Below are 13,134 nucleotides of genomic sequence, written 5' to 3'. Positions count from 1 at the left end.
TGAGTCTAAGACCGCCTTCTCTGCCGGCTCTGTGAGACAACCTGGCCTTCCTAGGCCTCTGGACCCCAGTTCTGCCCCATTCGCTGAGTGTGTCCTTTGTAGTCCTGACACCCATCAGCACGTACCCCTCACTTGGTCTAGAATACTTATTTCCCACCTTTGTCCACATCAGGAAAATGCTCTTTAGTTTAAAATACTTTTATGATTACACCATAATGTGCATAGATTAAATATAAGACAAATGTACTCTTTTCCTTAAGTCTTGATGTAAAATGTCCCCTCTCCAGAAGAGCCTTCCGTACGTCCCCAGTGTAGACGCCACTCTCTGTCACAGCGCCTGTTTGATTCTCTGCATACGCCCCCAGTGTAGACGCCACTCTCTGTCACAGTGCCTGTTTGATTCTGCACACACTGTGACTGTCTTGCGTTCTTCAGTCTGTTTGTTTGCCTGTATCCACCCACAGGAATACAAGCTCCATAGAGCAGAGATCTTGTAATTCTTGGTTATATCTGTGGACTGAGGGCTGGAGCAAAGCTAACATGTATCAGGCCTTCATAGAGGGTGGCCTTCAATAGGGCAGCATGCCTGAGCACTTGGGTTACATCAGTGAGCCAATATTAAGTGAACCCCCCAAAACAAATCAAAACAGAACAGATGACTCTGCCCTCCCACAGTTTACATTTCAGTGTGGGAGACAGACAATAAGCAAACCTAATAAATAAATAAATTAAACTGTATGCTAGGAGAGCAGAGGCAGGGCACTGGAGGTGGGGGTTTGAGGAGGAAGGCAGGTGGCAAGTTTAAGCAAGGTGGTCAGTGTTGGCGCCACTGAGAAGGTGACACTCGAGCAAAGTCTTGAGAGAGAGGAAGAGGTGAACCATGTGACTGTCACGTGGAAGAGCCTTTCAGGCATGGCGAGGAGCACTCACAGTCTGGGTCCAGTGGGCTGTGGAGACAGTCAGGAGGCCGATGGGGCAAGGGTGGAGCAAGCAAGAGGGGAGAGCAGGAGGAAGTGGAACGCAACAGAAAACATCTTACTTAAAAGACATCTCTTTTTCTCTGCTTTACTTTGAGGCTAAATAAATAAGCAAAAGAGAGAGAAATTATATCTGGTTTATTCTGAGAATCATCTCAACCTCAAGAACTGTTAAATCACTTCCTCAAAAGAAGGCAAAAGTCCAGAGAAGTCTACTCCTCATGGACTGCCATGAGGAGGTGTGGGCCCAATAATTGGGTGTCTGGGTGACTGTAAAAAAAACAGTTGCAGTCACTGGTGAACACTTCCCTCTAGCAAAGCAGGGGAGAGGAACACAGAGCCTCCCAGCTCTCAAGACCCACGAGGGTGGTTCTGGTGGTGACTCCCTGTGAGACTGTGGTGGGGGATTTGTAATGAAGGAGTTGGACCCTGGGTGGTTTCTCAGTGTCTTCAGGGCCCATCAGGGAATGATTACACACAATGATAAAAGAAGCAGAAGAGAGAAAGGATGATAGATAAATTGTGTTTTCCCAAGATCATGCTTTCTTTTTTTTTTTTTTTGACTGCACTGAGTGGCTTGTGGGATTTTAGTTCCCTGCAAGTGAAGTCGCTCAGTCGTGTCTGACTCTTTGCGACCCCGTGGACTGCAGCCCACCAGGCTCCTCCATCCATGGGATTCTCCAGGCAAGGGTACTGGAGTGGGTTGCCATTTCCTTCTCCAGGGGATCTTCCCGACCAGGGGATCTTCCCGACCTAGGGATCGAACTCGGGTCTCCCACATTGTAGGCAGACGCTTTACCGTCTGAGCCGCCAGGCAAGTTCCCTGACCAGGAATCAAACTCAGGTCTTTAGCAGTGAAAGTACAGAGTCCTAGCCACCAAACTGCCAGGAAATTCCAAAACTATGTTTCTTAAATAAAGCTTATTTTTAAATTTCAAGTTTTCAGGGAGGAAGGGACAAGGATAGGATGTTTGTGATATACACAAATAATTTCAAAATCTAAACTTATTCAACAGTTGAAATTTCTTCAAGCTTCTTTTAAGAAAATAAAGGTCAGCGTTGATTTTGCTACCCTTTCCTTTCCCTGTAAGCCATGTGAATGGATAATATACAATAAAAGAACATGAGAACCAAAAAGCAAAGGACATGGATAATGCAGAGATTAGGACACTGGTTTTGAATTTGTTAAAATTGATTACAAAATTTTTTATGATTAGATGAGAAAGTAATGGTTGCCAATGAGATTTCAAATGTCAAGATCTCTTGTGTTAAACTAAGAACATAATAATAATCAAAGAACATGTTTAGTTTATAGAAATATGTTATTAAATTTATTTCCGAATTTGTAGTTCATAAAAGTGAAAAAGATGTCCATTGCAATAACACTGGACAACCGACTGACAGCCGTGTGAACCGCTTGTCAGCTTGTAGGTGGCTTGGCCCTGAGTCCTTGGCCTGTTTTCAGTCTTTGACCACAGTCAGGCTTTCTCGCCCCAGGGCATCCTGTGGTCTGGTGGGTGAGGTGACTGGGGCTGGACTCCTCTCACTTCTACTGAAACCCTTGGCTGGAACCCTCTCAGGTGTTAGCAGAACCATGGTGATAATAAGGCCTGGATGTTGTCGTAAAGGGATCGTGGTATAAACTTCCAGAAGAAAATCATTTTTGTCTATATCTGGGGTGGGGGGAGAAGGTATAATAAACTTTTAAAATGTATACTAATTCAAATTATGCTTGCCTTTGACTTTACACAGCTTGACAGTGGAGCCTTACCATCTGCCATCAACGGTTCTGCTTTCCCCTCAGGATCAACTCTTCCAGGACCACCACCAAAAATAACTTTGGCTGGGTAAGATTTAAAAGCAACTGTCACTTTAATGTAAGAGTTTAAGAGGCTCTTGGGTACATTTGTGATTTTCTTCTGAGTTTTAAAGTTAACTTTACCTGCAAACTTTCATGACTTCTAAAATAGGATTTTTACATTCAGCAGTGCACTAACAGTATTGCTGTGAGTGTCTGGTTTGTGGTTGCTTGAAAGACTGGTCTGTAACCTTCATTTACTTCCACTCTCTGCCCACTGCCCAGTGGCAGTGTTTCGGAGGTTTGCTGCCGATCCTAGCTGTCTTGAGAGCACATTGGCTTAAACTTGGCTGCTCTGTTTCTTTTTTGCTGTCATCAACACAGGTAATGGTGTGGCAGTCACTTAATGCTGACCGCAGTCTCCGTGCCTTTATGGCAGCCTCTGCCCGCTGCCTTTGCTCAGGTTCAATGGCAGGGTCCAAGGCACATGGTCTGCAGGTGGATATGGCTGCACTTATCTGGGACCTTGTCTGGACATTTTAAAATCATGTCTATAATTGTAACTAACTAAACTAACCAAGCTGGTTGCAACTTTCTTGAGTTCACACTCATGTGCTGTCAGTGAATAGAGCAGCCCTCTTTGTTCATGGAGCCATCTAGTTGGTTATGGAGGGCCATCTCTTCCTGCCTCCAGAAGTTGGGACACACAGCCTAATGAAAAAGTACATTTGAGGGCCTGAAAGAAATCAGGCCAGCAATTTAGGAAATGTAGGCTGGTCTCTAGTGCCCCCAGCCTCCTGAAGTGTCTGCCTTTAGGCACATCTTCACTGTGACCTTGATGAGGGTGAGGAGAGTCATGGGGCCGTGTGAGAGGCTTAGGTGAGCTGCTAGGTCGAGTTCGGTGACCTGGTGGGATTCAGTCAACACACACCTCTGCGGCGTCGCTGAAGAACGTCAGTTGCTCACAGGATTTGCTGCTCCAGTCTTAGTAGTTGGTCATGGAGCTGGTTGTGATTCTGTGCCACCTCAGTTGTTGACTCTCATTTAATTTGGCTGACTCTGACTGTGGGAGCCATTCTCCTGGCTTCACTATCTTGGCATGGTGGATCAGTGGTTGCTGTTTACCTGGTTCTGTAATCATGGTTCATAATATTTGTGGACAAAACAACTCTGTGAGCAACTTCTAGATTTGCTGATGGTATTACATCTTTGGCTACACCATATGACCCAGGATTTTCTCAGGATATGTACCTTACCTCGCTTGTAATCTGGGAGCATCCAGCCCGTGGTATTGCACACCATGTGCTTTAGCATGCCTACCATATCCACGGGCATTCGGTGCTTCAATACTTTATTTCCGGTGTGGCTCTCGGAGTTAGAGTGCCGTTTGAAGTTTCTCTGCGTTGCAGCTGCTACACGTTTCCACAGAGGAGCAGCAGTGAGGGGACTTTCACTCGGTGCACCCCCTTATTCCCACCCTCCCCCTGCCTTCTTCCCGCTCTCTGCAAGGTTTTCTCTGTTGTGAAGTCATTATGCAGGCCATAAAATATTTTTCTATTCTAAATGATGTGCCAGGAAGGTTTGTCAGGAACAACATGAGCTTTGTTTTTGTATTTTTTGCTGCAAATAATTACTTGATTTGATGTCATGCCACTGAATCAGCCAGATGATTATTATCTCTACATCCACAACACTGATGGCATACTGGAATCTCTACCAACTTGTTATTTTTGGTGAGGGAGCTGTCAGAAAACCATTTGCTGGCTGTTTCATTCTGTATGAGTTCCCAACCACGACTAATTTGCTAGACCTCTTTAGATGCTTTGTTAGGCTTTTTTTTCTTTTTTTTTTTAACTTTCATCAGACAACAAGGTTAAAGTAGGTGTGAGGACATGAGAAAGGACATTCTGTCAGCCCCTGTGGTGTAAACGTTCTGAGATAGGTGACTTAGATGTGGGCCAGCTTGGGCCTCACAGCAAGCAGTCCATGTGGGTGAATTCACCCAGTCACCATTCTCAAGATACAGGTGGTGAACTGGCTGACTTATTCAGTAGCCTATCATATGAATAAAAATTCACGTCCTGTCACTCTGCAGGGCTTTAATAATCAAATTATCAATCAGACATTACTGTGAATTCTGATATCCCTTGAGATCTTTATTTTTGGTAACATCATGAACATTATAAAATTCAAGAGTCTGCTTCTCTGGAAATTTTTTCTTAAAGATGAGGTCATATCTCACTGTGGTACAGTTTATTTATAATGCTTTTCTGAGGCAGAGTTGTCCAGATCTCCTCTAGCCCTTTAATTCTCAGGTTGGCATAGAAGAGTAGTCAAATATGATTAATATTAGAGCCATGGAAGTTTTTCCAGTTTAACCCACTGCAGTGAACTTGTCCCTTTACTGTCCCTCCAGGCGCTCTTTGCTCAGCCCTGATGTGGTATCTTTGCTTGTGCTGTTATTTCAACTGAAACATCCTTTTGATGAATAACAAAAAACTTCACACCCTCGAAAGTCAATGTCAAGTTCTACTTCTTTCAGGAGTAGTTTGTTTTGTTTTTTCATCTCTATTAAACTGTCCTCGAATTTTATATCATTTATAATCTATATCATATAATTTGATAGTTGATTATATAACATCTTTTGTTCTCTAATTTTTCAATTATATATAGCTCATGTCCCAAATTATTTGGTGGATTCCTCTAGAACAGGCAACATAAATTAAAATAGATGTGTATGTATGTATATTTTGGTATTCCCCTGAAGCACTTATGACAGTCTAGCCACAAAGTGATCTCATAGTCAGCGCCTGTTGGCTCCTTCCTGCACCGTAGATGCTCACTGAACCGCGCTCTCTCCTTCCACAGTTACGGCAGGGCACCACTGCAGTGTCTCCATGGGCCCCTACTCCATTTTTAAAGGGAACAGTTTTGGTTCCTCTGGACAGGTAGTGCCAGGTCACACCATGCCCCATTTTAGAGGCAAGGCCGAGGGCAAGAGTGGTGAAGTGGGTGCCCGTGTCCCCCTGCTCTGAACAGCCCACATCTGATCCAGGTTCGGGGACCAGGGCCAGTGCAGCCAGATCTGCTGCCTGCAGGCACCATGGGGATGGAAGGCTGCCACTCTCCTCTCTATGAAGGGGAAAACTAGACTAGATGGAGAATAAATTAATAAAGACTCAACAACATAGTGTGGGGATATAACCTTAAAAATGGGAGACATCTCCAGAAGAAGCAGCACACAGCAGCTCAGCCGGGAGTCGGGGACCTTTATGGCTTCCGATGAGAGAGGGCAGGGCTCCTGGAACAGAAACCCACGGTGAGGAGAGAGGCGGAGCCCTGATGAGGGGAGCTTCCAGAGCACGGGGGCGGGGGCCTGAGCTGAGGTTAGACTGACCTCCCCTGACTCAAGACAGCTGTGTGTGTGAGGGCGCAGCGCACAGGCAGAGGGTGGCTCCCGTGCTCTGCAGGATGCCAGGAGGCTGTCAGCAAGACTGTGTGTGCCGAGCACTGCTGGAGCTCCTGAGGAGACCAAGACCCAAACGTGGTCTCAGAAGCAGCCAGGGCCACAGAGGCAGAGCCTGTGCACACAGCCTCGGGGAGCAGGAGGCTGAGCTTGAGGGCCACAGGCCCAGGGAGGGGGAGCCCTGCTCACAGTCGGTGTTTGGGCATGTGTGCTCCTGCTCAACCCCAGGGTCTACCCACCATCTCACAGAGCTGACATCCCAAGTGCCCTCAGGCAGCAGTGCTTCTGAGCCGCGCTTGGGAGCTTGTCCGTTTCTTAACCCGCAGCCTCCCTCAGTTTTAGCAGTATCCAGCACACATTCACCTCGCCCCTTCTGATGCCCCTGAAAACAGCTTCTGGGCTAATCCCCAAAGGAACAGTTAGGAGGGCAGTCCCCAGTACCCACATGATAACATTCAAAACACATGTGATACTCGTGGTAATACTAGTCAGCTCTAACACAGTGGACGATGGTTTATCTGTTGTTTCTTTAGCTTATACTCTTCATTAGTGTTCTGATTTGAAAAATACAGAAATAGAAATCTATTTGGTGTGGGGAGCCACACACAGTAGAGGTTTAAACAGATCAATGGAAGAAGCTTGGGGAAGGTCCAAGGCCCCAGTGACATGAAATATCTCTCCCTCCTCTGCTCCCCAAAACGGTGTGTGTCATAGTTGTAAAGAGCCTGCCTGCCAGTGCAGGAGACATAAGAGACACAGGTTCAATCTCTGGGTTGGGAAGATCCCCTGGAGAAGAGCGTGGCAACCCACTCCAGTATCCTTGCCTGAAGAATCCCATGGACAGAGGAGCCTGACAGGCTACAGTTCATGTGGTCGTGAAGAGTCGGACATGATGAGTGACTAATGCTTTTGCTTTCACTTTCACTTTCCCTGGGGCCTGTTTCCTCGAGTTCGGCCATCTGCTCCCCGAGACTATGTGTGCGGGCTTGGGGAGGAGACAGCGATAGGGTCTCTGGGCGTGCAGCTGGACCTGGCCAGGCCTGCTACTCACATTGTGAATGTGCATGCCGCTCCATCTTATGATCTGGCACTAATAAATGATACCTGTAACTCTTTGGTGTTGAGATTTTCAGTCTTTGTTCAAAAACACCAGCTGCTTAGCTAATTCTCTTTTTGAAGAGTAATGATCTGAATACATTTTCTTTTTTAATCTTTATAGAGTAACTCTTAGTTCATTGGACACAAAGTCTAAAAAGCCATGTAACTGTACCAAATCCCAGTGTCTGAAATTGTAAGTAATCGCAAATCCTTCATTATTAAGTAGAAATAAGGTTGTATAGAAATCAGTAAGTGGAGCAGGGTCCAGACAAACGTGAACGGCTAGTAGTGTATATGCTACAGTTAAGACTCAACAGCCGTGTACTCACGCTCCTCGTAAACCAGAGAGACTAGAAACAGCACCTTCTGCATAAGCCTGGTTGGGATCTTTCGGTATTATCTTGACCAACTAACTTAGTAAAAGACTCTGCCTGCGCCTCAAGTGGTGTGATTTTCTTGGATTTTGGTTTACGTTCTCCAGCCCCTCCAACAAGTGCTAAACACTGCATTCTTGTTGAGCATTAACTGTAACATTTCCGCATCTTAGTTTTTAAAAGCTGGATGAATTGGTTTACTCTATATTGAATTCTTCTCAGAACACAATTCTCCCCCAGGGATGCCAGCTTCCTGGGAGGCTCAGTCGGGGGGGTGGGTGGTAGGGCAGGTTGTGAAGCAGAATCCGGGCTGGGGTGGACTGTGTGGCTGGAATAGGAGGTGGACCGGTCACCATGACTGGTGGCACCGTGCCCTTGAGCTCCCGTCCCCGCCTGTCATGTGAGGTTCATCCGTGCAATCTGTCTGCTCTCAGCTTCTGCCCTGAGTGCCCGCCTAGCTTTAAGTTACGTGATGGAAGGGGAGAATACGCCTTGTGCCGATGTCTAACAACCCTAACCACTATCTCCACATGATTTTTCCATTGGAGAGCTCCTGCTGAAGTCACTGAGAGCTCCATTGATGGGACAGTGATGTGGGGGTGCAGAAGTGGGTAAAAATCCAGAAGTCTGTGAAACTTGGTTCACAAAACAAAACTGAACAAACAAATTGATTTTTTAAGTTAATGTTAAAATCTAGGGTTGACTGTATGTAAATACTGAGTTGTCTTTGGTTTAGTCTGTGAATGCAAGTCCTATACCTCTCTGAACGTTGGACACACCATGAGACTATTGATCAGGAACTCTAATAATGCAGCTGGGTGAGGAGGAAGGAGAACAGAGAGAAAAGCCTGGACCATGTGACACTGTCGAGCCAGAGTGGCCAGCCCAGATGGAAACTTCTGATGCGGTGGAGGACGAGGTGGTAGAGACGAGAGTGGACGGAGCTGGGGGGTGAAGGGGTTCCTGTGGACAAGGGCTGCCATGCTGCTGGCTGGGTCAGCGACTGGGTTGCCCATGAACAACCCGTGAAGCCTAGAGCGAGGTATGTACACTGTGACTGGGGACGAAGTGAGGCGTCTCTTAAGGACTTGGAAATAAGATGTCTCTAAGAAGGGTTTTTCCATGATCCAGAGGATATTGGCCATTTGATCTCTGGTCCCTCTGCCTTTTCTAAAACCAGCTTCAACATCTGGAAGTTCACCGTTCACATATTGCTGAAGACTGGCTTGGAGAATTTTGAGCATTACTTTGCTAGCGTGTGAGATGAGTGCAATTGTGCGGTAGTTTGAGCATTCTTTGGCATTGCCTTTCTTTGGGACTGGAATGAAAAATGACTATGCCAAAGCCTTTGACTATGTGGATCACAATAAACTGTGGAAAATTCTGAAAGAGATGGGAATACCAGACCACCTGACCTGCCTCTTGAGAAAACTGTATGCAGGTCAGGAAGCAACAGTTAGAACTGGACATGGAACAACAGACTGGTTCCAAATAGGAAAGGGAGTACGTCAAGGCTGTATATTGTCACCCTGCTTATTTAACTTATATGCAGAGCACATCATGAGAAACGCTGGGCTGGAAGAAGCACAAGCTGGAATCAAGATTGCTGGGAGAAATATCAATAACCTCAGATATGCAGATGATACCACCCTTATGGCAGAAAGTGAAGAGGAACTAAAAAGCCTCCTGATGAAAGTAAAAGAGGAGAGTGAAAAAGTTGGCTTAAAGCTCAACATTCAGAAAACGAAGATCATGGCATCTGGTCCCATCACTTCATGGGAAATAGATGGGGAAACAGTGGAAACAGTGTCAGATTTTATTTTTGGGGGGCTCCAAAATCACTGCAGATGGTGAGTGCAGCCATGAAATTAAAAGACGCTTACTCCTTGGAAGGAAAGTTATGACCAACCTAGATAGCATATTGAAAAGCAGAGACATTACTTTGCCAACAAAGGTCCATCTAGTCAAGGCTATGGTTTTTCCAGTGGTCATGCATGGATGTGAAAGTTGGACTGTGACGAAGGCTGAGTGCCGAAGAATTGATGCTTTTGAACTGTGGTGTTGGAGAAGACTCTTGAGAGTCCCTTGGACTGCAAAGAGAGCCAACCGGTCCATTCTAAAGGAGATCAGTCCTGGGTGTTCTTTGGAAAGAATGATGGATGCTAAAGCTGAAACTCAAGGTCTTTGGCCACCTCATGTGAAGAGTTGACTCATTGGAAAAGACTCTGATGCTGGGAGGGATTGAGGGCGGGAGGAGAAGGGGACGACAGAGGATGAGATGGCTGGATGGCATCACTGACTCAATGGACATGAGTCTGAGTGAACTCCAGGAGTTGGTGATGGACAGGGAGGCCTGGCATGCTGCGATTCATGGGGTTGCAAAGAGTCGGACACGACTGAGCGACTGAATTGAACTGAACTGAACTGAAGAAGGGTTAGTGAATAGTGAAGTCACTCAGTCGTGTCCAACTCTTTGCGACCCCATGGACTGTAGCCTACCAGGCTCCTCTGTCCATGGGATTTTCCAGGCAGTAGTCCTGAAGTGGATTGCCATTTCCTTCTCCAGGGGATCTTCCCAACCCAGGGCTCGAACCCAGGTCTCCCTCATTGTAGACAGATGCTTTACTGTCTGAGCCACCAAGCTAAAGTGAAGAAGGGTTACTTATTGATTACTTCATAATGGAAAGGCCCAAGAAATAGCTTCTTGCCTAGAAGCAGCTTTCCAGATTAATCGGTGACTAACCTGCTAAGGAAAGATTTTATCATCACAAGGGGGCTTGGTCAGCGTTGGAACAAATGAAGAGGAGGTTCAGAGTGTTTGTGGTGCTGTCCTGGGAAGGCAGACATTGTGTCTGGGGGCTGCGGGGGCCGCCCACTCCAGAGAAGTGCGGGTGCCATGCACAGGGGAGGTGCAGCCCTCCCGGTGTGTTCTGTGCCTCTGCACCTCTAAATTCACACTCAGCACTGGTGATTTTGCTTCCTCAGTAGCAGCATCCTGAGAAGCAGGGGGCCCTGAATAAAGGCTGGGAACATTATAGGCACCGGAGGGGATGCTGTTTCCACCAAAAATTAACACATAGCACTCTGAACAGTGCATCTTTGGTTGGTATCAATCTACCACTGAAAAACCAATTATCTCCAGAAATACTGCTTTTGGAAAGGCTAGAAATGGGCATATTCAACCCAGTGGACCTTCTTGGTGACATCTGTGTGCTTGTGCTGGTGGCAACACCACTCTGTCTCCGTGTGCCACAGGTACCCATCCTGATGCCAGTCAGGGGTGGATTCACCACTGCGGCTCCACTAGCCAGCATGGCATCAGCACCAGTCATAGCTCTTAGCTTCCTTTAGCTTTTTCCCCCGCAGCGAAGTCATGTTCAAAGCAGTGGAATCTAATTTTCTTGGAGTCTATTTGTCCCACATTATTGGGAATCTCTCTTGGATAAATGTTAAGAGGGATTACTACTAATTGACCATTAATAAAGAGAAAACCACATTATTGTATTTTTTAAAAATCCAGGTGCTGCATACACGTGGGTAAAAATCAGTAAGTATATGTGATTACAATGGAGAGAACTGCATCATAATCTGCATCCCTCCCCCTCCGCAGACTTCTCCCTAGAGGCCGCCACTTCAGTGACTTCTGTGTTCAGGCTTTCCGAACTTTGCCTCCATGTCTGGAAAGATCATCTGCTGCCATCTTGCTGTGGGAGAGGAGGGGACACTCTGCACTCAACCCCCTTGGCTAGAGCCACCGTTTTCAGTTCCTTTGCTGTTTACCCTTGAAAGTCAAAAATCTTATACTTCAAATTTTTGTTTTTATTGTTGTTCCAAAGTTTTAAAGTGTTTGTAGCCAGGGATATGCCAGGATGCCAGTGAACAAAGAATGAGTTTGGAATGTATCATCTCAAGTCTTTTCAAGCACTACAACTAAAATTTTAGGCTACAATGTGCCTGCGGGAAGTGAACGTACCACAGAGCATCCTGGGTATTTTCTTGAATAGTATTGTCACTTTCTCATTAAGTGACAGAGTAAGACTACCCACAGAGGGTTGGAAAGTTGCTGTCTGCCTGCACTGCAGCAGTCTGTACCTCGAGGACAGTATCTTTAGCAGATGATGCGCTGGTGTTTCATAGCCAAGAGAGGGGCCACAAACCTCGAGTGAGGGCTGTAGACGTGGTTTCCTGGGCAACAGTGAGAGTGCACTGAGGAAGGAGGACAACACAAACACCTCGTGCAAGAATAGCTAGACTGCGGGCAGCACTGGTGAGGCAGCATGGGCTCGGGAGTGAGGCAGGCCCTGAAACAGCGCCACCCACTCTCACTCATCAACCTGCAGGCAGCTGGATTTTCTTCCACTGAAGACTGGAACCCTTATGTCTGTCCAACTGACCCACCAAGTGGAGGAGCCTGAGACCAGAGAGGGCGGTGCTTTTCCAACTCTCATCTTGTGGCTGCCATTATAGCTGTTACCATTGGGGCAGATCAGCCTGAGCTTCCTAGGAGGAAAAGTGATTCTGCTTAGAGGGGAGCCCACAGAGGTAACAGAAGGGAGTGGAATTTGGGTTGAGGGCCAAGGTGTACGTCCTGGCCCTAGACATGGGTTTTTGACCCTGTCTGACCCTTGTTCTAGCCCTGAGAGAGAGAACGTGTGCTCGATGGAAGGCCTCATGGGGAGGAGTCTGTGTCTTGTTCACAACTCTACCTCCAGCGTCCAGTGCAAGGCTGCTGTCAACCGGGCACTCAATACACACGGCAGAAAATGAGCAGTGACTTTTGTTGAACAGAAGTTTTCAATTTAATATAGTCAAAATTACCAAATGTCTTTATTGTTACTGCCTTTGTGTGCCTTGTTTAAGAAATCTGGCCATATCCCAAGGTTAAATAGATGTGCCAATAGACTATTTATAAAAGTTTAAAGGTTTGCTTTTTGTCATTGAGGCCTTAATGCACCTGGAATTGATTTTTGTGAATGGCATTAGGTAGAAATTAATTTTTTATCATATGTACAGTTAATTTTCTAGCACCGTTTATTGCAAAACCCTAATATGGTCACCCATAATCTGCCATGCATTCCCTGTCAGCTGTCAGAGTTTGAAGTATACATGTGGGTCTGGTTCTGGGTTCTTAATTCTGCTCCTTGCAAGGGTCCCACTTCTTAGTTGTAACGATTCATCTGTGAATTTCCTTCATCTCTGTATTTAAGCAGTCATTTTGTCTGCAAAGTGTCTCTGACGGTGTCTTTCCCACCCTTTCCTTTTCCTTGGCGTATGGTCTTAGCTAGGACCTCCACAGCTGTGACGAGGGGATGCTGGGGCAGGGCACTGCCTTGCTGCTGATTTTCATAGAAACACTTCTGAAATTCCCTTACCTAAATTTTATTCCCTGAATAAGATATTTGCTATAGGTTTTTGAGAAAT

The 13,134-nt window shown here is 46.3% G+C and overlaps 1 protein-coding gene across 6 annotated transcripts in view; it reads left to right on the top strand.

Moving 5' to 3' along the window:
• TESMIN (testis expressed metallothionein like protein) overlaps positions 1–13,134 on the top strand; it is a 41,817-nt gene that overhangs the window by 12,464 nt on the left and 16,219 nt on the right. For 4 of the 6 annotated variants that reach the window (XM_061407262.1, XM_061407263.1, XM_061407267.1 and 1 more), the window contains exons 6-7: positions 2,730–2,824; positions 7,461–7,532. In XM_061407262.1, coding sequence (XP_061263246.1) covers positions 2,730–2,824; positions 7,461–7,532 — 167 coding nt within the window. The remainder of the gene's footprint in view (positions 1–2,729; positions 2,825–7,460; positions 7,533–13,134) is intronic. The other 2 variants (XM_061407264.1, XM_061407265.1) reach the window with 1 other exon arrangement.

This window comes from Bos javanicus, chromosome 29 (genome assembly GCF_032452875.1).
Source record: "Bos javanicus breed banteng chromosome 29, ARS-OSU_banteng_1.0, whole genome shotgun sequence".
Lineage (NCBI taxonomy): Eukaryota > Metazoa > Chordata > Mammalia > Artiodactyla > Bovidae > Bos > Bos javanicus.
The sequence above is the reverse complement of the archived record's forward strand: the minus strand, read 5'-3'. Positions and strand labels throughout refer to the sequence as shown.